Source organism: Pristiophorus japonicus, chromosome 1 (genome assembly GCF_044704955.1).
Source record: "Pristiophorus japonicus isolate sPriJap1 chromosome 1, sPriJap1.hap1, whole genome shotgun sequence".
Lineage (NCBI taxonomy): Eukaryota > Metazoa > Chordata > Chondrichthyes > Pristiophoridae > Pristiophorus > Pristiophorus japonicus.
The window spans coordinates 10,752,290-10,775,355 of NC_091977.1; the positions used below are offsets into that span (position 1 = coordinate 10,752,290).

A 23,066-nucleotide genomic window follows, 5' to 3' on the forward strand; every position below is an offset into this window, starting at 1 on the left:
CAAAGTACTTGTTCAATTGGTCTGCCATTTCTTTGTTCCCCGTTATGACTTCCCCTGATTCTGACTGCAGAGGACCTACGTTTGTCTTTACTAACCTTTTTCTCTTTACATATTTCTCTTTCCATAAGCTTTTGCAGTCCGTTTTAATGTTCCCTGCAAGCTTCCTCTCGTACTCCATTTTCTCTGCCCTCATCAAACCCTTTGTCCTCCTCTGCTGAGTTCTAAATTTCACCCAGTCCCCGGGTTCGCTGCTATTTCTGGCCAATTTGTGTGCCACTTCCTTGGCTTTAATACTATCCCTGATTACCCTTGATAGCCACGGTTGAGCCACCTTCCCTTTTTTATTTTTACGCCAGACAGGGATGTACAATTGTTGTAATTCATCCATCATATTAAACATCCATCCTATTACACATCCATCCTATTACATGATGAGGGCTCATGTTGTTGGAGGTAATATACTAGCATGGATCGAGGATTGGTTAATGGACAGAAAGCAGAGAGAAGGAATAAACAGGTCATTTACGGATTGGAAGGCTGTACCTAGTGGGGTGCCGCAAGGATTAGTGCTGGGGCTGCAGCTATTCACAATCTATATAATGACTTGGATGAAGGGACTAATATAATATATCCAAGTTTGCTGATGATACAAAGCTAGGTGTGAAAGTAATCTTTGAGGAGGACACAAAGAGCTTGCAAAGGGATATAGACAGGTTAAGTGAGTGGGCAATAAGGTGGCAGAGGGAGTATAATGTGATGAAATGTGAGGTCATTCACTTTGGTAGGAAGAATAGAAAAGCAGAATATTTTTAAATGGTACAAAACTGTGAAATGTTGGTGTTCAGATCGATCTGGGTGTCCACCTGCTGGAAACACAGACAGTTAACATTCAGGTACAGCAAGGAATTAGGGATGCAAATTACACGTTGGCCTTTATTGCAAGGGGGTTGGAGTACAAGAGTAAGGACATTTTGCTGCAATTGTACAGAGCTTTGATGAGACCACACCTGGAGTACTGTGCACAGTTTTACATAGGATTACACAGGATATACAGCACAGAAACAGGCCATTCCGCCCAACCAGTCCATGCCGGCGTTTATGCTCCACTCAAGCCTCCCATCTTTCCTCAACTAAATCTATCATTTAACCCTCTATTCCCTTCTCCCCCTTATGCTTGTCTAGCCTCCCCATAAGTGCATCTATTCTATTGACTTCAATCACTCCCTGTGGTCGCGAGTTCCACATTCTCACCACTCTTTGGGTAAAGAATTTTCTCCTGAATTTCCTATTGGATTTCTTGGTGACTATCTTATATTGATGGCCTCTAGTTATGCTCTTTCCCACAAGTGGAAACACTCTCTCTGTATCCACTCTATCAAAACCTTTCATCATTTTAAAGACCTCTATTAGGTCATCCCTAAGCCTTTTTTCACAAGAAAAAAAACCCAGCCTGTTCATCCTTTCCTGATATGTATACCCTCGCACTTCTGGTATCATCCTTGTAAATCTTCTCTTTCCCCTCTCCGGTGCCTAACCAAGGCTCGATGCAGGTTTAGCATAACTTCCCGACATTTCAGTTCTATACCTCTAAAAAATAAACCCTAGTGCTTGGTTTGCTTTTTTTATGGCCTTGCTAACCAGTGTCACCACATTTAGCGATCCCACGGCACTATTTCAAAGAAGAGCAGGGGAGCTCTCCCCGGTGTCCTGGCCAATATTTCTTGCTCAACCAACCATGCTACAATAGATCATGTGTTCTCTCTGTGTACAAACTGGCTGCGATGTTTACCCATGATGCTTGAGGGATGTGATTGATATTATACAATGATACTGCGCAGAAGGAAACCATCGTGCTCTGCCGGGTCTTTGAAAGAGCTATCCAATTAGTCCCACACCTCTTCCCCTTCCCCATAGCCCTGCACTTTTTGTTCTGTTTTCAACTATATACCTAATTTCCTTCCTACGTGCTTTTATGTTGTGATCTGGCATGCGCTGCCGGAAAGGGCAGTGGAAGCAGGTTCAACAGTAACTTTCAAAAGGAAATGGGATAAATACTTGAAGGGGAAAAATCTGCCGGGCTCCGGGGAAAGAGCAGGATGGTGGAGCTAACCGGCTAGCTCCTTCAAAGAGCTGGCACAGGTATGATGGGCCGAATAGCCTCCTTCAGTGCTGTTTCATTCACTGATTCTATGACCTAAACTGAACTATCTTTTCTCTTTATTAACAGGTGCCGAAAGTAATAGTTTTATTATTAAACCTCGAGCGTTGACTAGGTCATGGTGTAACTGAATCGTACTTGTGGTCTCCGACACTGGTATGCTGGCACAGTAAGGACGATCTCCGTGTTGACTGCTGAGACTTGGTGCAATCCTGATCACCGATGGGGGTCCTGATGTCCAAGAAGAAAACTGTGGAGCAGGTGCAAAAGGCCAATGTGGTGGTGTCGGCCTTCAAGTCGGGACTGAAGGACAAGGGGCCAACCAGGAGCAAAGCCGAGCCGACCCCTTGCATGCTGGTGGTTGAGGAGCCCAGGCAAGAGCAGGACACTGAGGTGGCTGGAGGATCTCAGCCCAGCGCAGAGGAGGTGAAGAAGAACCAGGCTGCTTGGGAGAGGCTGAGAGATGGCAAGGGAGTCGAGCCGGAGGAACTTGAGTGGAACGACCTAGCCACTCCACCAGCCTTCACCAGGCCCAAGAGGCAGCTTGGAGATGACGAATCACTTGATATCAATCTGCAGGGGAAAAATGAGGTAGGATTTTACTTTTGCTGATTTGGTCATTCACGATCAATACAAACTATTCCAAATTTAGAATCCCAATGGACCAAACCCCTTCTCTTTCATTCCCATTGTACAGAATCCCAATTGACCAACCCCCTTCCCATTCATTCCCAGTCTACAGAATCCCAATGGACCCAACCCCCTTCCCATTCAATCCCATTGTACAGAATCCCAATGGACCTAAACCCCTTCCTATTCATTCCCAGTCTACAGAATCCCAATGGAGCCAAACCCCTTCCTATTCACTCCCATTGTACAGAATCCCAATGGAACAAACCCCTTCCCATTCACTCCCATTGTACAGAATCCCAATGGACCTAAACCCCTTCCTATTCATTCCCAGTCTACAGAATCCCAATGGAGACAAACCCCTTCCTATTCACTCCCATTGTACAGAATCCCAATGGACCCAAACCCCTTCCATTCATTCCCATTCTATGGAATCACAATGGATTCCATACACTGATGTAGTGTAAATGGATTATAGCAAGGCTTTTGATAAGGTCCCACATGGCATGGTGGTCACGAAAGTAAAAGCCCATGGGATCGAGGGCAAAGTGGAAATCGGCTCAGGGGCAGGAAGCAAAGAGTAATGATTGATGGGTGTATTTGTGACTGAAAGGCTGTTTCCAGTGGGGTTCCGCAGGGCTCAGTCCTAGGTCCCTTGCTTTTTGTGGTGTATATCAATGATTTAGACTTGAATGTAGGGGGTATGATTAAAAAGTTTGCAGATGATGCTAAAATTGGCTGTGTGGTTGATAATGAAGAAGAAAGCTGTAGACTGCAGGAAGGTATCAATGAACTGGTGAGGTGTGCAGAACAATGGAAAATGGAAATCAATCCAGATAAGTGTGAGGTAATGCATTTGGGGATGGCTAACGAGGCAAGGGAATACATGTTAAATGGTAGGATACTGAAAAGTGTAGAGGAACAAAGGGACCTTGGAGTGCATGTCCACAGAGGTAGGAGGCCAGGTAGATAAGGTGGTTGAGAAGGCATACGGAATACTTGCCTTTATTAGCCAAGGCATAGAATACAAGAGCAAGGAGGTTATGCTTGAACTGTATAAAACATGAGTTAGGCCACAGCTAGAATACTGTGTGCAATTCTGGTCACCGCATTACAGGAAAGATGTGATTGCACTAGCGAGGGTACAGAGATTTATGAGGATGTTGCCTGGACTGGAGAATTTTAGCTATGAGGAAAGACTGAATAGGCTGGGTTTGTTTCCTTTGGAACAGAGGAGGCTGAAGGGAGACCTTATTGAGGTGTATAAAATTATGAGGGACCTAGATAGAGTGGATAGGAAGGACCTATTTCCCTTAGCAGAGGGATCAACAACCAGGAGACATTAAAGTAATTAGTAGGAGGTTTGGAGGAGATTTTATGGGGAAATCTCTTCGCCCAGAGGGTGGTGGAGGTCTGGAACTAACTGCCTGAAAGGGTGGTAGAGGTAGAAACCGTCACCGCATTTTAAAAAGTGCTTGAATATGCACCTACAGGGCTACAGACCAAGAGCTGGAAAGTGGGATTATGCTGGATAGCTCTTGGTCGGCTGGCATGGACATGATGGGTCGAAATGGCTCCTTCCATGCTAGAAATGTCCAAACCCCTTCCCATTCTCTCCCATTGTACAGAATTACAAATGGACCAAACCCCTTCCCATTCACTCGCATTGTACAGAATCCCAATGGATCCAAACCCCTTCCCATTCTCTCCCATTGTACAGAATCCCAATGGACCCAAACCCCTTTCCATTCTCTCCCATTGTACAGAATCCCAAATGGACCAAACCCCTTCCCATTCTCTCCCAATGTACGGAGTCCCAAATGGACCAAACCCCTTCCCATTCTCTCCCAATGTACGGAGTCCCAAATGGACCAAACCCCTTCCAATTCACTCCCATTGTATGTAATCCCAATGGGGCCAAACCTCTTGCCATTCAAATATAAAGTCATGTTAATTTTATGCCATCCCATTGCCTACAATATAGTCAAAAGGACCATTCACTCCCAAACACAGAATTCCTGATCCATGTATAGCACCCAATCTACAAAATCTGTAATAAAAGTCTTACATCGGCATGCACTTCCTGTTTACGAAACCTTATTTCCAGTTTTCGTCCTTTTTGGCACACTTTTACCAACGTTTCCTGTTATAGATTCCTACAGAAAGAAAGAAGAAAAACTTGCATTTCTATAGTACCTTTCACAACCTCAGGACATCCCAAAGTGCTTTACAGCCAATGAAGTGCTTTTTGAAGTTTATCCTCTGTTGTAATGTAGGAAACGCGGCAGCCAATTTGCACAAACATCAATGTGATAATGACCAGATAATCTGTTTAAATGATGTTGGTTGAGGGAGGAATATTGGCCAGGACACCAGGGATAACTTCCCTGCTTTTCTTCAAAATAGTGCCATGGGATCTTTTACATCCACCTGAGAGGGCAGACAGGGCCTTGGTTTAATGTTTCACCTGAAAGATGGCACCTCCGACAGTGCAGCATTCTCTCAATACTGCATTGGAGGGTCAGCCTAGATTTTGTGCTCAAGTTTCTGAAGTGGGAATTGAACCCATAACCTTCTGAGTCACAAGCAAGAGTGCTGCCCACTGAGCCATGGCTATCAAGAGATCTGTTCCTATTTATAATGTAGATTATCTATGTAAACATATCACACTGTAATTGTACCTTCCCACCTGTGGTGGCAATGTTACACTACAGATTTTGTGTCTGCCAAGCTTCTCTGCATGGTTGCATTGGTCCAAGTATGCCCTGCCCTTTAAGTGTGTTTCACTGAACACTACACTTCACTAATAAACTGCAAAGCTGAACAGGATAAGGTCCAAGGGGATCTGAATATACTTAGGAATGGGGCAGACAGGTGGCAGATGAAGTTGAATGTCGAGAAAAGCTAATTTTTTAAATGGGGAGACAAAATCCAGCAAGGGACTATTACATAAATGGAAAGAAAATAATCTGGATGGAAAATGAAAGAGATCTGAGTGTCCTGATTGGCAATCAATTGAAGTTATCAATATATGGTATCATAATGATTATGGGCTCAATTTTGTCCAGGAGTTGCTCCGTTATTTTTTGGAGTAACTTGGTTTTTCTGGCATAACTTAAAAATTCCCATTTTCCACAATCAATTTGCACCAGTTAGTTCTGATTTTTTTAGTTTATTTTTTTTCTCTCAAAAGGGGGCGTTACCAGCCACCTACGCCAGTTCGGGCCATTTAGGCAACTTTGGCCAACTAATAGTTATTCCAAATCTACTTAGGCCAGCGAAAGTGGCCACATCAGAAAACCCTTGCGGAGAGTTAAAGAAATCGGCTCAGGTAGGTACATCGGAGGCCATTCGGCCTGGGATAGGGGCGGGATGGGAAGCAGAGAGGACCTGCACCTAAAGCACCAAGCCTTACAAACCACCAAACCTTGGAAACAAAAAGTCCTAAGCATCCAATAACAAATAAAAAATTGAAGTAAGTCCTACCTTCATCTTAAAACTCGACCTGGGAAGGCAATGGGCTGGCCAGTGTGGGAGGCCACTCGGCCTGGGCTAGGGGCGGGTGGGCGGGAGAACAGATAGAAATCATCGGCAGGCAGTAGCACTATCAGTTCTCCTGTCCATCCGCTCCTAGCCCTGGCCGAGTGGTCTCCCGGTGCAATTTCGAAGATTAAAGTGATTAAAGCTTCAAATCGATGCATTTACCAAAGTAGGGTTAAGGGTTTTCAACGTGGGTATCTAAAGAAGCATGCTACTTAAACTGACTGCATCACCTGTTAATGCAGCTTCCCAATAAGCAAAGTATTTTCCAATTTAGTCCATAAATAGGCATTTTCCAACCAAATGGAACTAAGCAGTCCGTGCAATTGCCACTCCATACCCCTACTCACATCATTTGGCCAGCATCGGGTCCCACACAACGGCTGCAGCAAGACACGGAGAGGCTGGGGGCGAGGAGCTACTGCGCATGTGCGGACACTCCACTGCGCATGTGTACACGTCCCGGCACTGTTTTCGGCGCAGAGCGCTGGCTACACCCCCGACTCGACTGGCCATGCTGCGCGACCACATGGAGGAGGCCGGACAACGGCCAAAGTGGGAAGGACATTTTTCGCCGCACTTCTGAATGGAGAAAAGCAGCACATCTCCGGTAAGTGCGCCGAAAAACGGACTGGGCCAAAATTGAGCCCTATGTTACTGGATGAGTAATCCAGAGGCCTGATCTAGTGATCTAGAGACATGAGTTCAAATCCCACCATGGCAACTGGGGAATTTAAATTCAGTTAGTTAAGTAATGGTGACCATAAAACTACCAGGTTCCCATGAAAACCCATCTGGTTCACGACTGTCCTTTAGGGAAGGAAATCTGCCGCCCTTACCTGGTCTGGCCTATATGTGACTCCAAACCCAGAGCAACATGGTTGATTCTTAGCTGTCCACTGAAATGGCTGAGTTAGCCATGGAGTTGTATCAACCTGCTACAAAGAAGTATACTCACTTTGGCAGTACCTTCACGGACTGCAGTGGTTCAAGAAGGCAGCTCACCACCACCTTCTCGAAGGCAATTAGGGATAGGCAATAAATGCTGGCATTGCCAGCGACACCCACATCCTGTGAATGAATTAAAAAAAAGTTCTGATTGTCACAGTACAGAAAGGATATTGCGGCTATTGAAAGGGTAACCAGAATGATTGAGGCATTAGATTAAATTTGATTATGTGAATTGTGCGTGTTCTCATGGGAAGAGAGAAGGTTGAGGGGTGCAACGATTGCTGTGTGTAGGATTCTAAAGGGAGTAGATAATGTTGACCGTGACGCGCTGTTTCACCGTGTCCAGAACAATGGACCTAGAGAGTACGGCCTGAGCTTGAAGTGGAAAAATTCAAAACTACTCTGTGGAAATAATATTTCAGTGAGCAAGTGGCCAATCTATAGATGAGGTTCCCTAGGGAGATGATGGAAGCAGTTAGTATTGATTCATTCAATTACAATTTCGATAGATTTCTTTCAGAAAATAACATTTGGGATAAAGTATGTGTGTAATTGGGGACAGGACCAATGTTCCCTCTCTTTTTGTGTGTGTGTGCATGGTCCCTTTAACTGGTTGATAATAGGGAGATTCCTCTGTAGTTGCCGCAGTCGGACTTGTACTATGTTCATGGACCATGTACAGTAGATACCTCAAGTTGCTGGAGAAATACCACCAACAATATCTCCGCAAGATCCTACAAATCCCCTGGGAGGACAGACGCACCAACATTAGCGTCCTCGACCAGGCCAACATCCCCAGCATTGAAGCACTGACCACACTTGATCAGCTCTGCTGGGCAGGCCACATTGTCCGCATGCCTGACATGAGACTCCCAAAGCAAGCGCTCTACTCGGATCTCCTACATGGCAGGAGGGGCCCAAGGTGGGCAGAGGAAACGTTTCAAGGACACCCTCAAACCTCCTTGATAAAATGCAACATCTCCACCGACACCTGGGAGTCCCTGGCCAAAAACCGCCCTAGGTGGAGAAAGTGCATCCGGGAGGGCGTTGAGCACCTCAAGTCTCGTCGCTGAGAGCATGCAGAAGCCAAGCGCAGGCAGCGGAAGGAGCGTGTGGCAAACCAGACTCCCCACCCACCATTTCTTTCAATGACTGTCTGTCCCACCTGTGACAGAGACTGTAATTCCTGTATTGGACTGTTCAGTCACCTAAGAACTCATTTTTGGAGTGGAAGCAAGTCTTCCTCGATTTTGAGGCACTGCCTATGATGATGATAACGATTGATTGCTGTGATTGGTCATCAACTCTATTATCGTTGTATCATTTGATGACCGGGATGGTAAAAGGCAAACTAGATGGACCTTAATCTTTTATCATTTAGTAATTCCTACATTACTCCATTGGCTACACTTCAAAAAGTACTTCATTGGCTGTAAGATGGCTTGGATGAAGGGACTGTGTGTAATGTATCCAAGTTTGCTGATGATACCAAGGTAGGTGGGAAAGTAAGCTATGAGAAGGACGCAAAGAGGCTGCAGAGAGATAGAGACAGGTTGACTGAGTGGGCAAGAACATGGCCAATGGAATACAATGTGGGGAAGTGTGAAGTTATCCACCCTGGTAGGAAAAACAAAAAAGCAGAATATTTTTTGATTGGTGAGCGATTGGGAAATGTTGGTGTTCAGAGGGACCTGGGTGTCCTTGTACATGAATCACAGAAAGTTAACATGCAGGGCCAGCAAGCAATTAGGAAAGCAAATGGTACATTAGCTTTTATTACAAAGGGATTAGAGTATAAGAATAAAGAAGTCTCACTACAATTATACAGGACATTGGTGAGACCACACCTGGAATACTGTGTGCAGTTTTGGTCTCCTTACCTAAGGGAGGATATACTTACTATAGAGGGAGTGCAGCGAAGGTTCACTATACTGGTTCCTGGGCTGAGGGGATTGCCCTATGAGGAGAGATTGAGTAGACTAGGCCTATATTCTCTAGAGTTTAGAAGAATGAGAGGTTACCTCATTGAAACATACAAAACTCTTGCAGGGCTTGACAGGGTAGATGCAGGGAGGATGTTTCCCCTGTTTAGAACCAGGGGTCACAGTCCCAGAATAAGGGGTCAGCCATTTAGAGCAGAGATGAGGAGAAATTTCTTCACTCAGAGGGTGGTGAATCTTTGGAATTCTCTACCCCAGAGGGCCGTGGAAGCTCAGTCGTTGAGTATATTCAAGACAGAGATCGATAGAATTTTCGGAACTAAGGGACATGGAGCTAGTGCGGGAAAGTGGAGTTGAGATTGATGATCAGCCATGATCGTATTGAATGGCGGAGCAGACTTGAGGGGTCTAATGGCCGACTCCCTCATATTTCATATATTCTTAAATGCTTTGGGGCGTCCAGTGGTTGTGAAAGGTGCTATATCAATGCAAAAAGTTAGTTTGCAGGTACAGCAAGTGATCAGCAAGGCAAGTGGAATGTTGGCCTTTATTGCAAGGGGGAATAGAGTATAAAAGCAGAGAAGTCCTGCTACAACTGTACAGGGTATTGGTGAGGCCACAACTGGAGTACTGCATACAGTTTTGGTCTCCGTATTTAAGAAGGATATACTTACATTGGAGGCTGTTCAGAGAAGGTTTACTAGGTTGATTCTGGAGATGAGGGGGTTGACTTATGAAGATAGGTCGAGTAGATTGGATCTATATTCATTGGAATTCAGAAGAATGAGAGGTGATCTTATCGAAACATATAAGATAATGAGGGGGCTCGACAAGGTAGATGCAGAGAGGATATTTCCACTCATAAGGGAAACTAAAACTAGGGGACATAGTCTCAGAATAAGGGGCCACCTATTTAAAACTGAGATGAGGAGAAATTTCTTCTCTGAGGGTTGTAAATCTATGGAATTCTCTGTCTCGAGAGATGTGGAGGCTGGGTCATTGATTATATTTAAGGCGGAGATAGACAGACTTTTGAGCGATAAGGGAGTAAAGGGTTATGGGGAGTGGGCAGGGAGTGGAGCTGAGTCTATGATCGGATCAGCCATGAATTATTAAATGGTGGAGCAGGCTCGAGGGGCAGTATGGCCATCTCCTGCTCCTATTTCTTGTGTTCTTATGTTTTCCGATGTTGACATTGAACCTACATTTCCAACACCTGGGAGATCAACATAGATCATTTTAAATACTTCAATTAATAGTATTTGCATGTTGTATTTCTGAGTCACATCCAGAAAGGAAGATTAATTTTTAATTATTCAGCTATAACCAGACAGTGACTCACAGAGTGTGAGAAAAGTAATGCCTGAGATCGATAATTATGCGATACAACAACATACCAAACAAAGTGCTATTACTTCGTGTGAGAAAGATTTCAGCGCATTGGAACATGAGAAGTTCAGAGTTTCTCTATTCCATTTCATTATCAAACTCTCCCAGGGCAGGTACAGCATGGGTTAGATACAGAGTAAAGCTCCCTCTACACTGTCCCATCAAACACTCCCAAGGCAGGTTAGATACAGAGTAAAGCCACCTCTACACTGTCCTACCATAAATCTGAACACCAACCTAAGAACAACAGTCTTAGTCCAGCAGTGTGACATTTCTAATTCCAACATCAAACAAGATGTTTTTAATAGTAGTTGCTAGTTTTATACTGACCGATGCCAAGTTATGAAGAGCACTTTTCTGAGCATCCGCTCGACAATCAGCCTAGTGAGTTGCAGATACCTTGCTTAGATATTCTTTTGCTTAGTCAGGTCCTGGTATATTTCCTGTTCTCTGTTTATTGGCTTCCTGCTTTTAAAATACGTATATGATATTGCCTATATATGTAAACAGAAAATGCTGAAAACACTCAGCAGGTCAGGCAGCATAAGAAGATATAAAAAGCAGCAGGAGTCGGCCCTTCAGCCCTTTGAGCCTGTTCCACCATTCAAGAAGATCATGGCTGATCTTCTACTTCAAATCAACCTATCCCTATGTCCCTTGATTCCCTTAGTATCCATAAATTTATCGATCTCCGTCTTGAATATATTCAATGACTGAGTCTCCACAGCCCTCTGGAGTAGAGAATTCCAAACATTCACCATCCTTTGAGTGAAGAAGTTTCTTCTCATCTCAGTCCTAAATGGCCGACCCCTTATTCTGAGACTGTGACCCCTGGTTCTAGACTCTTCAGCCAGCGTAAAAATCCTTACAGTATTTACCCTATCAAGCCCTGTAAGAATGTTATATGTTTCAATGAGATCATCATCATCATCGGCATCATAGGCAATCCCTCAAAATGAGGATGACTTGCTTCCATGCCGAAAAGGGATGAGTTTACAGGTGTTTCAATGAAGGACCTAATATTCCAGATCTCGAACTACATCTTGAAGGGTGGAAAATGCCTGTGCGTGGATTTTTTAACCTGTGGTGGCCGTTGCAAACCAGCCACTATATGGGCTTGACAGAGCTAGGTCTTGGTCCAATGGCAAGGGTTAACCAAGACGATTGGAGACCAGCTTTTCTGCTTGGACCTAGCGCGCACACATATCGCAGTGTGGGCTGGCCCGTGCTGCCCCTGGACCCTCACCTCTTCTGGGCCCCGAACTCACGCCTCTCCTGGGCCCCAATCACATTCCTCTATGAACTCTCGCCGCTGCTTCACTCCGACCTCGCCGCTCCTGCTGTACCCGCCTGCACTGCAGTCAGCCGTCGCCCTCCTGCAGCAGCACCCGCTGCTCCCTGCAGTGGTATATCGCCACACGCTGCTCCCTCCAATGGCCCCGGCCTGCTGATGGTCTTGCAGGCTGGGACCATGCATTCTTCTACACTTTAGAGAATATAGGCCTAGTCTGCTTAATCTCTCCTCATAGGACCATCCACAAATCAGTCTACTGAATCTTCATTGCACTCCCTCTAAGGTAAGGAGACCAAAACTGTACACAATACTCCAGGTGTGGTCTCACCAGGGCCCTATATAATTGCAGTAAGATATCTTTACTCTTATACTCAAAGCCTCTTGTAATAGAGGCCAACATAACATTTGCTTTCTTAATTGCTTGCTGTACCTGCATGTTAACTTTCAGTTATTGGTGTACAAGGACATCCAGGTCCCTCTGAACACCAACATGTCCCAATCTCTCACTATTTAAAAAAAATATATATATATATCCTACTTTTCTATTTTTCCTACCAAAGTGGATCTGTGGAGAGAGAAACCAAATTAACATTTCAGGTCGGTGAGCTGTTGTGAGAACTATGATGTGGCTTCATTGAATTAAGTAGTGAGTAGAGGCAAGAATAGTCCGCAGTCACATTGCTGTCCGGTGTCTAATAAGCTGATCTCAGCCTACCCACACTTGCCCAGTTAAACTTGTCTTCCTCAGTGGTAAAAGAACGACAATTAGTTTTTTTTAGGATGAACAGCTTACTGCTGATGAACATAAGAAATAGGAGCAGAAGTAGGCCATTGGGCCCCTCGAGCCTCTCCGCCGTTCAATAAGATCATGGCTGATCTTCAACCGAAGCTGCACTTTCCCACCCGATCCCCATATCCTTTAGTGTCCAAAAATCTATCAATCTCAGCATTGAATATACGCAACGACTCAGCATCCACAGCCCTCTGGGATAGAGAATTCCAAAGATTCATAACCCTCTGAGTGAAGAAATTCCTCCTCATCTCTGTCTTAAATGACCGACCCCTTATCCTGAGACTATGCCCCCTAGTTCTACACTCCCCGGCCAGGAGAAAACAACCTCTCGGTATCTACCCTGTCAATCCCCCTCAGAGTCTTGTGTGTTTCAATCAGATCAACTCTCATTCATCTAAACTCCAGAGAGTATAGGCCCATTCTACACAATCTCTCATAGGATGAACCTCTCATCACAGGGATCAATCTTCATCTTGCAGACTGCTTCTCCGGTCTGACTTCAATCCGTTGCTAAATTTCAATAATAATTATATTTTATTTGTTTCTGAGATGTGGACATCGGTGGCAAGGCCGACATTTATTGGCCATCCCTAATTGATCTTGAGAAGGTGGTGGTGAACCACCTTCTTGAACCGCTGCAGTCCGTGTTGTGAAGGTGCTCCCACAGTGCTGTTAGGGAGGGAGTTCCAGGATTTTGACCCAGCGACGATGAAGGAACGGCCGATATATTTCCAAGTCAGGATGGTGTGTGACTTGGAGGGGAACGTGGAGATGGTGGTGTTCCCATGCGCCTGCTGCCCCTGTCCTTCTAGGTGATAGAGGTCGCGGGTTTGGGAGGTGCTCTCGAAGAAACCTTGGCAAGTTGCTGCAGTGCTTCTTGTAGATGGTACACACTGCAGCCACGGTGCGCCGGTGGTGGAGGGAGTGAACGTTGAAGGTGGTGGATGGGGTGCCAATCAAACGGGCTGCTTTGTCCTGGATGGTGTCGAGCTTCTTAAGTGTTGCTGGAGCTGCACTCATCCAGGCAAGTGGAGAGTATTCCATCACACTCCTGACTTGTGCCTTATAGATGGTGGGTATTCTGTGGTGAGACACTCACCACAGAATACCCAGCTTCTGACCTGCTCTTGTAGCCACAGTATTTATGTGACTGGTCCAGTTAAGTTTCTGGCCAATGGTGACCCTCAGGATGTTGATAGTGGGGGATTCGGCGATGGTGATGCCGCTGAATGTCAAGGGGCGGCGGTTAGACTCTCGCTTGTTGGAGATAGTCATTGCCTGGCACTTGTGCGGCGGGAATGTTACTTGCCACTTTTCAGCCCAAGCCTGAATGTTGTTCAGGTCTTGTTGCATCTGGGCATAGATTGCTGCATTATCTGAGGAGTTGCGAATGGAATTGAGCACTGTGCAGTCATCAGCGAACATCCCCACTTCTGACCTTATGATGAAGGGAAGATCATTGATGAAGCAACTGAAGACGAATGGGCCTAGGACACTGCCCTGAGGAACTCCTGCAGCGACGTCCTGGAGCTGTGATGATTGACCTCCGCCAGTGCGGTGCTCCCTCAGCACTGCCTCTCTGCCAGTGCGGCACTCCCTCAATACTGCCCCTCCGACAGTGCAGCGCTCCCTCAGTACTGCCCCTCCGGCAGTGCGGCACTTCCTCAATACTGTCCCTCTGACAGTGCAGCACTCCCTCAGTACTGTCCCTCCAACAGTGCAGCACTCCCTCAGCACTGCCCCTCCGACAGTGCAGTGTTCCCTCAGCGCTGCCCCTCCGACAGTGCAGCGCTCCCTCAGCACTGCCCCTCCAACGGTGCGGCGCTCCCTCAGCACTGCCCCTCCGATGGTGCGCCGCTCCCTCAGCACTGCTCCTCCGACAGTGCAGCACTCCCTCAGTACTGCTCCTCCGTCAGTGCAGCGCTCTGGGGTATCAGCCTGGGTTTTTGTGCTCAACTCCCTGGAGAGGCACTCGAACCCACAATCTTCAGAGAGACTCGAGTGTGAGAGTGCTACCCACTGACTCTGTTCTACAAAGTAATGTCATGGGACCTTTTACGTCCAGCTGAGATGGTTCAACATCTCATCCAAAAGTTGAATCTGGGACATCGTTACTATGGAAACATCACAATTTGAGCTCGGTTACTTTGGATTAGGCAGGGGGGAAATCGGCCAGAGTTCACGTTCTGGATCACAATCCAATAACTCTCTGCTGCAAATATCTGTGTGGACATTGGGTGAGGGAAGGTTTGAGCTGGGCTCCGAGGCCCTTCATGGAGGCTTTCAGTGCTCAATGTCAAATTGGACACGTAGCGATGGACCATTTGGGCAGATTGCCTGAGGTTGATTGGCATCAGAGGATCCGTGCACCAGTCACGGGGAAAACATCACTCTACAAAGTCAACAAATACAAATTAAATGCAGAGTAGAATAAAGTATAGAATACAGAGTTCTTGAGATGCTGCACTCCCAGTGTGCCTCATGGCTGACACCGATCTAGCAACCTGATGCTCGGTGTTGATTGTAAGCCCGAGCGGGTTTCAGGGAGGTAGGGGATGGATTGAGTGTAGAATGCACTCGAGGGCCTAAGTTTCAGACCGGTGGTATTTTAGCTTCTGAGCCGAATTTAATTGCCGTTGGATCACTTAGAGCCATCGCTGCAGTTAAGCACTCTCCATCTGCTTCTATTCCAGGCACCAGGGAAGCAGTTTGAGATGTTGCTATATCACTGCACATCTTTCCTAACAAGATGACAAGACATCATTCCAAGGCCAGGCCTGGTGGCATGAAACCTCAGGCCTAATTGTCCAAGTCTGGTGGTATGATACAAGCTTGGATGCAAAGGCAGATGAAAGAAAGAAAGACTTGCATTTATATAGTGCCTTTCACAACCACCGGATGTCTCAAAGCACTTTACAGCCAATGATGTACTTTTGGAGTGTAGTCACTGTTGTAACTGTTTCCATAGTAACAATGTCCCAGATTCAACTTTTGGATGAGATGTTGAACCATCTCAGCTGGACGTAAAACGTGCCATGACATTACCAAACGAGCCCCTCTTAGAAACATATAAGATTCTGACGGGATTGGACAGGTTAGATGCGGGAAGAATGTTCCCAATGTTGGGGAAGTCCAGAACCAGGGGACATAGTCTTAGGATAAGGGGTAGGCCATTTAGGACTGAGATGAGGAGAAACTTCTTCACTCAGTGAGTTGTTAACCTGTGGAATTCCCTGCCGCAAAGAGTTGTTGATGCCAGTTCATTGGATATATTCAAGAGAGAGTTAGATATGGCCCTTACGGTTAAGGGGATCAAGGGGTATGGAGAGAAAGCAGGAAAGGGGTACTGAAGGAATGATCAGCCATGATCTTATTGAATGGCGGTGCAGGCTCAAAGGGCCGAATGGCCTGCTCCTGCACCTATTTTTCTATGTTTCTATGTAATGTGGGAAACGCGGCAGCAATTTGAGCGCAGCAGGCTCCTACAAACAGCACTGTGATAATGACCAGATAATCTGTTTTTGTTATGTTCATTGAGAGATAAATACCGGTCAGAACACCAGGGATAACTCCCCTGCTCCTCTTCAAAATAGTGCCATGGGATCTTTTACGTCCACCTGAGAGAGCAGACGGGGCCTCGGTTTAACGTCTCATTTGAAAAACGGAACCTCCGACAGTGCAGCGCTCCCTCAGCACTGCACTAGAGTGTCAGCCTAGATTTATGTGCTCAAGTTCCTGGAGTGGCACTTGAACCAACAATTTTCTAACTCAGAGGTGATTGTGCTACTGAGCCTACTAACACTAAATAGCCGACTCCTTACTCTGAGACTGTGACCCCTGGTTCTACACTCACCAATCAAGGGAAACATCCTCCCTGCATCTACCCTGTCTAGCCCTTTAAGAATTTTGTATGTTTCAATGAGATTACCTCGCATTCTTCTAAACTCTAGAGAATATAGACCTAGTCTACTCAATCTCTCCTCATAGGACAATCCCCCCATCCCAGGAATCAGTCTGGTGAACCTTTGTTGCACTCCCTCTATGGCAAGTATATCCTTCCTTCGATAAGGAGACCAAAACTGTACAGAATACTCCAGGTGCGGTCTCACCAGGGCTCTGTATAATTGCAGTAAGACATCTTTACTCTTGTACTCAAATCCTCTTGTAATAAAGGCCAAGAGAGAGAGGGAGTGAAAAGGAAAGAGAGTGTGAGAAAGACAGTGAGTGAATAAAGCTCCCTCTATACTATCCCATCAATCACTCCCAGGGCAGGTACAGCACGGGTTAGATACAGAGTAAAGCTCCCTCTATACTGTCCCATCAAACATTTCCAGGGCAGGTACAGCATGGGTTAGATACAGAGTAAAGTTCCCTCTACACTGTCCCATCAAACATTTCCAGGGCAGGTACAGCATGGGTTAGATACAGAGTAAAGTTCCCTCTACACTGTCCCATCGAACACTCCCAGGGCAGCTACAGCATGGGGTTAGATACAGAGTAAAGTTCCCTCTACACTGTCCCATCAAACACTCCCAGGGCAGGTACAGCACGGGTTAGATACAGAGTAAAGTTCCCTCTACACTGTCTCATCAAACACTCCCAGGGCAGCTACAGCATGGGGTTAGATACAGAGTAAAGTTCCCTCTACACTGTCCCATCAAACACTCCCAGGGCAGGTACAGCACGGGTTAGATACAGAGTAAAGTTCCCTCTACACTGTCTCATCAAACACTCCCAGGGCAGCTACAGCATGGGGTTAGATACAGAGTAAAGTTCCCTCTACACTGGCTCATCGCAAAAATCTATCGATCTCAGATTTAAAGTTATGAATTGAGCTCGCATCTACTGCTCTTTGTGGGTGTGAAGTTCACACTTCTGCCACTCTTTGTCGCGATGCAGTGATGCAGCACAATATGTTTTTGATCCAGGTTTATATTGAGCAGGGTAGAGGCCACTTCAGGGAGCAGTGCAAGCTGGTGCAGGAGGGCGACGGCAGCGAAGAGTGACATCATCAAGGTCCAGGTCGGTGATTGGAGCGTGGGCAGATACAGCGAGAGCGGCGAGAGACTGTGGAGGGACGTGATCGGGGCCCAGGAGAGGAGCAGCACGTGCCAGCCCACACTGCGATATGTGTGCGCACTAAGTCCGTGCAGCAGAGCAGGTCTCCATTCGTCTTGGGTAATCCTTGCCACCGGGCCAAGACCTAGCTCTGTCAAGCCCGTGTGGTGGCTGGTGTTAAAAAATTCCACGCACAGGTATCTTCCACCCTTCAGGATGTATTTCAGGACTTGGAATATTAGGTCCTTCATTGAAACACCTATGAACTCATCCTTTTTTGGCGTGGAAGCAGGTCATCCTCGCTTCGAGGGACTGCCTGTGATGATGATGATATTGTTAGGCTCACAGACTGAGAGGCCATTGAACAGTTACAATAAATATTAATGTAGTTTATTACTGAAACTTCTCAACAGGTCAGTCGCAGTCAGTGGGTAATTTCAGGCATTGAATCGCTGCCCATTCTTATGTAAATTGAAGGGCGAACACTTCAAGTGACAAGAGCAGGCGGGGGTGGCTGGGCCTGTGGAGTGACAGCCCGTGGTGCCAGAGTCTGGAGAATGATTCACACAGTCTGGTAATTAACCTCAGCAGCACGCATTGCTCTATTTACAGCCTGGTGAGAAACCGGGCTCTAATTAGTGGGCGAATTCATTTATTTGTTCAACAAATTTTCTCCGCTCCGCTCCCGACTCTCGCTCGTCCTATCGCCCACTCCTCCAGATTGCCCGACACTCCAGCAACCTCGGAGAAAGATTACAGGGGGCATTTGAAAAGGTAGAGCCTCTCCGATAAATACTTATCTCGAAAAGAGAAGGCTGACGGGTGACCTGAACGAGGCCTTTAAGATTATGAAAGCGCTTGACAGGGTAGACGGAGAGAAGATGTTCCCACTGGTGGGGAGACCAGAACGAGGGGCCATCAATATAAGATGGTGACTAACAAATCCAATAGGGAATTTAGCAGAAACTTCTTTACCCAGAGAGTGGTTAGAATGTGGGACTCGCTACCACAGGGAGTGGTTGAGGCGAACAGCACAGATGCAGCCAGGGGGAAGCTAGATAAGAACATGAGGGAGAAGAGAATATGTTGATGGGGTGAGATGAAGAAGGGTGGGAGGAGGCTCGTGTGGAGCATAAACACCAGCGCGGACTAGTTGGGCCGAATGGCCTGTTTCTGTGCTGTGAGTGTGCGTTAAAAGACTGGGTAAAGGCTGTTTGACAATCGAGAATTGTCCAATCAGGCAACAAAGAATCTGTTAGCTCTCTGATTGGTGCGAGAATGTGGTGCGCAGCGAGGATTATATAGAATTACATCAAACTTCACAGCGCAGAAATAGGCCAGTTGGCCCAACCAGTCCATGCCGGTATATATGCTCCACACAAGCCTCCTCCCACCCCTCTTCATCTCACCCTATCAGCATATATGGATGTGTCGGCGACCAATGGTGGAGCGGGCTGGGGCAGTTGGAGGCTGGGAGGTCATGTGACGAAACATCCAGGAATGCATCCGACCAGAGTTGGCAACCCGTAGACGGGACCAGCATATCTGTCTCCATACATTGTTTTCTCATTGAAACGTATAACATTCTGAGCGGGATTGACAGGGTAGACACTAAGAGGTTAGCAGCGTGGAGGCCCCGACCTTCGGGAGAACACCAGCGGCAGGTCGGGCCCATAAAAGGAGCAGCGAGCAGCGGCCTGGGAGCAGCGTGGAGGTATGCCACCCCAGGGAGCAGCACGAGCTGCGACAGCAGCGAAGAGTGATGTCAGCAAGGTCCAGGTCGGTGATTGGAGCGTGGGAAGATACAGAAGGAGCGGCGAGGTCGGAGCGAAGGAGCAGCGAGAGACTGTGGAGGGATGTGATCGGGGGCCCAGGAGAGGCGTGAGTTCAGGGCCAGGGGCCCAGGGGCAACACGGGCCAGCCCACACTGCGATATGTGCGCGCACTAGATCCGTGCAGCAGAGCAGGTCTTCAGTCGTCTTCATTAATCCTTGCCACTGGACCAAGACCTAGCTCTGTCAAGCCCGTGTGGTGGCTGGTGTGCAACGGCCACCACACGTAAAAAAAATCCACACACAGGCATCTTCCACCCTTCAACATGTAGTTCAGGACCTGGAATTTTAGATCCTTCATTGGAACACCTGTGCACTTATCCTTTTTTGGCGTGGAAGCAAGTCATCCTTGCTTCGAGCAACTGCCTATGATGATGATGAGATGCTAAGATGACCAGTTAGCCGAACAACTGTCATTGGGAAAATGCTGGAGTCCATTATTAAGGAAGCAGTAGCGGAACATTTGGAAAATCATAATGCAGTCAAGCAGAGTCAGCACGGTTTTATGAAACAGAAATCATGTTTGAGAAATTTTCTGGAATTCTTTGAGGATGTAATGAGCAGGGTGGATAAGGGGAAACCAGTGGATGCGGTGTATTTGGATTTCCAGAAGGCATTCGATAAGGTGCCACATAAAAGGTTACTGCACAAGATAAAAGCTCGCGAGGTTGAGGGTAATATACAGGCATGGATAGAGGATTGGCTAACTAACAGAAAACAGAGAGTTGGGATAAATGAGTCATTTTTAGGTTGGCAAACAGTGACTAGTGGGGTGCCGCAGGGATCGGTGCTGGGGCCGTCAACTATTTACAATTTATATTAATGACTTGGATGAAGGGACTGAGTGTAATGTAGCCAAGTTTGCTGATGATACAAAGATGGGTGGGAAGGACGCAAAGAATCTGCAAAGGGATATAGACAGGCTAAGTGAGTGGGAAAAAATTTGGCAGATGGAATATAATGTGAGAAAATGTGAGGTTATACACTTTGGTAGGAAAAATAAAAAGCAAATTATTATTTAAATAGAAATTTACAGCACAGAATGAGGCCATTTCGGCCCATCGTGTCCGCGCCGGCCGACAAAGAGCCGCACGGCCCTCGGTCAGCAGCCCTGAAGGTTACATATAAACCTATGAACAATGGCAGAAAGGGGAAGAGCATCTGGCTCAACCAGTCTGCCCCCCACAACTGCGCTATCCCATGTATCGCAACATTTTACACTCCACCCCAACTGGAGCCATGTGATCCCTGGGAGAGGCAAAAAATCAGGTAAAAACCCAGGCCAATTCGGGGAAAAACTGTGGGAAAATTCCTCTCCGACTCATCCAAACTCATCCAGGAGATAACCCTGGCCTTATGCTATTCCCTGAAGTACTTAGCATTGTATTTGTGCCAGCCAACAAGAGGTTATCCAGTCTAATCCCAATTACCAACTCTAGATCTGTAACCCTGCAGGTTACGGCACTTCAAGTGCCCATCCAACAATCTTTTAAATGTGGTGAGGGTTTCTGTGAGTTCCAGATCCCCACAACCCTCTGCGTGAAGAAGCTTCCCCTCAAAATCCCCTCTAAACCTTCCACCAACTACCATAAACCTATGCCCCCCTTGTAATTGACCCCTCCGCCAATGAAAATAGGCCCTTGCTATCTACTATATCCAGGCCCCTCAAAATGTTATACACCACAATTAGGTCTCCTCTCAGCCTCCTCTGTTCCAAGGAGAATGCAGCCTATCCAATCTGTCCTCATAACTAAGATTCTCCATTCCAGGCAGCATCCTAGTAAATCTCCTCTGCACTTTCTCCAGTGCAATCACGTCCTTCCTATAATACGGCGACCAGAACTGCGTGCAGTATTCCAGCTGTGGCCTAACCAGTGTATTATACAATTTAAGCATAACTTCCCTGTTCTTGTATTCTATGCCTTGGCCAATAAAGGCAAGTATTCCGTATGCCTTTTTAACCACCTTATCCACCTGGCCTGCTGCTTTCAGGGATCTATGGACAAACACTCCAAGGTCCCTTTGTTCATCTACACTTTTAAGTGGCCTACCGCTTAATGTGTATTCCCTTTCCTTATTAGCCCTCCCAAAGTGCATTACGTCATACTTCTCCGAATTACATTCCATTTGCCACTGCTCTGCCCACCTGACCAGTAGATTAATATCCTCCTGCAGCCCATGACTTTCCTCTTCATTATCAATCACACAGCCAATGTTAGTGTCATCTGCAAACTTCTTAATCATACCCCCTATATTCAAATCTAGATCATTAATGTATACCACAAAAAGCAAGGGACCCAGTACTGAGCCCTGCGGAACCCCACTGGAAACATCCTTCCAGTCACAAAAACATCCATCAATCATTACCCTTTGCTTCCTACCTCGAAGCCAATTTTGGATCCAACTTGCCACTTTGCCCTGGATCCCATAGGCTTTAACCTTCATGACCAGTCTACCATGTGGGACCTTATCGAAAGCTTTGCTAAAGTCCATATACACTACATCGTATGCACTACACTCATCGACCCTCCTGGTTACCTCCTCAAAAAATTAAATCAGATTCGTCAAACACGATCTTCCCTTAACAAATCCATGCAGACTGTCCCTAATTAATCCTTGCCTTTCTACAAGTAGATTTATCCTGTCCTTCAGGATTTTTTCCAACCATTTTTCCACACCACTGAGATTAAGCTGACAGGCCTGTAATTACTCGGCCTATCCCTTTCTCCCTTCTTCAACAAGGCACATTAGCAGTCCTCCAGTCCTCCAGCACCATGCCTGAATCCAAAGAGGATTAAAAAATGATGGTCAAGGCCTCTGCTATTTCCTCTTTTGCTTCGCTCACAGCCTGGGATGCATTTCATCCGGGCCTGGAGACGTAGCCACTTTCAAAGCCGCAAAACCCTTTAATACCTCCTCTCTCACTATGTTTATTTCATCAGATTTTCACACTCCTCCTCGATGCAGTATCTGCATTGCCCCTTTCCTTTGTGAAAACATACGCAAAGTATTCATTAAGAACCATACCAACATCTTCCGCCTCCACACAGAGATTACCCTCATGGTCTCTAATAGGCCCTACCCTTTCTTTAGTTATCCTCTTACTCTTAATATATTTATAGAACATCTTTAGGTTTTCTACGATTTTACTTGCCAAGAATTTTTCATGCTCTCTCTTAGCATTCCTAATATCCTTTTTAATTTTACCTCGTAACTTTCTATATTCCTTCAGAGATTTTACAGTATTTAGCCGTTGATATATGACATAAGTTTCCCTTTTTTTGTTTATCCTTCCCTGTAATTCCCTAGACATCTAGGGGGCTCTGGATTTGTTATTCCCACCCTTTTTCTTTAAGGGCACATGTTTGGCCTGAGCCCTCCGGATCTCCTCCTTGAATGCCTCCCACTGTTCCAACACTGATTTACCACAAGTAGCTGTTTCCGGTCCACTGTGGCCAAATCACTCCTTAACTTAGCAAAA

At 46.3% G+C, this 23,066-nt stretch overlaps 1 protein-coding gene across 1 annotated transcript in view; it reads left to right on the plus strand.

Moving 5' to 3' along the window:
* The first annotated feature begins 2,380 nt into the window (after positions 1–2,380).
* Positions 2,381–23,066, plus strand: part of phf24 (PHD finger protein 24) — a 66,713-nt gene continuing 46,027 nt past the window's right edge. Inside the window, exon 1 of the mRNA XM_070877085.1 lies at positions 2,381–2,749. Coding sequence (XP_070733186.1) covers positions 2,381–2,749 — 369 coding nt within the window. The remainder of the gene's footprint in view (positions 2,750–23,066) is intronic.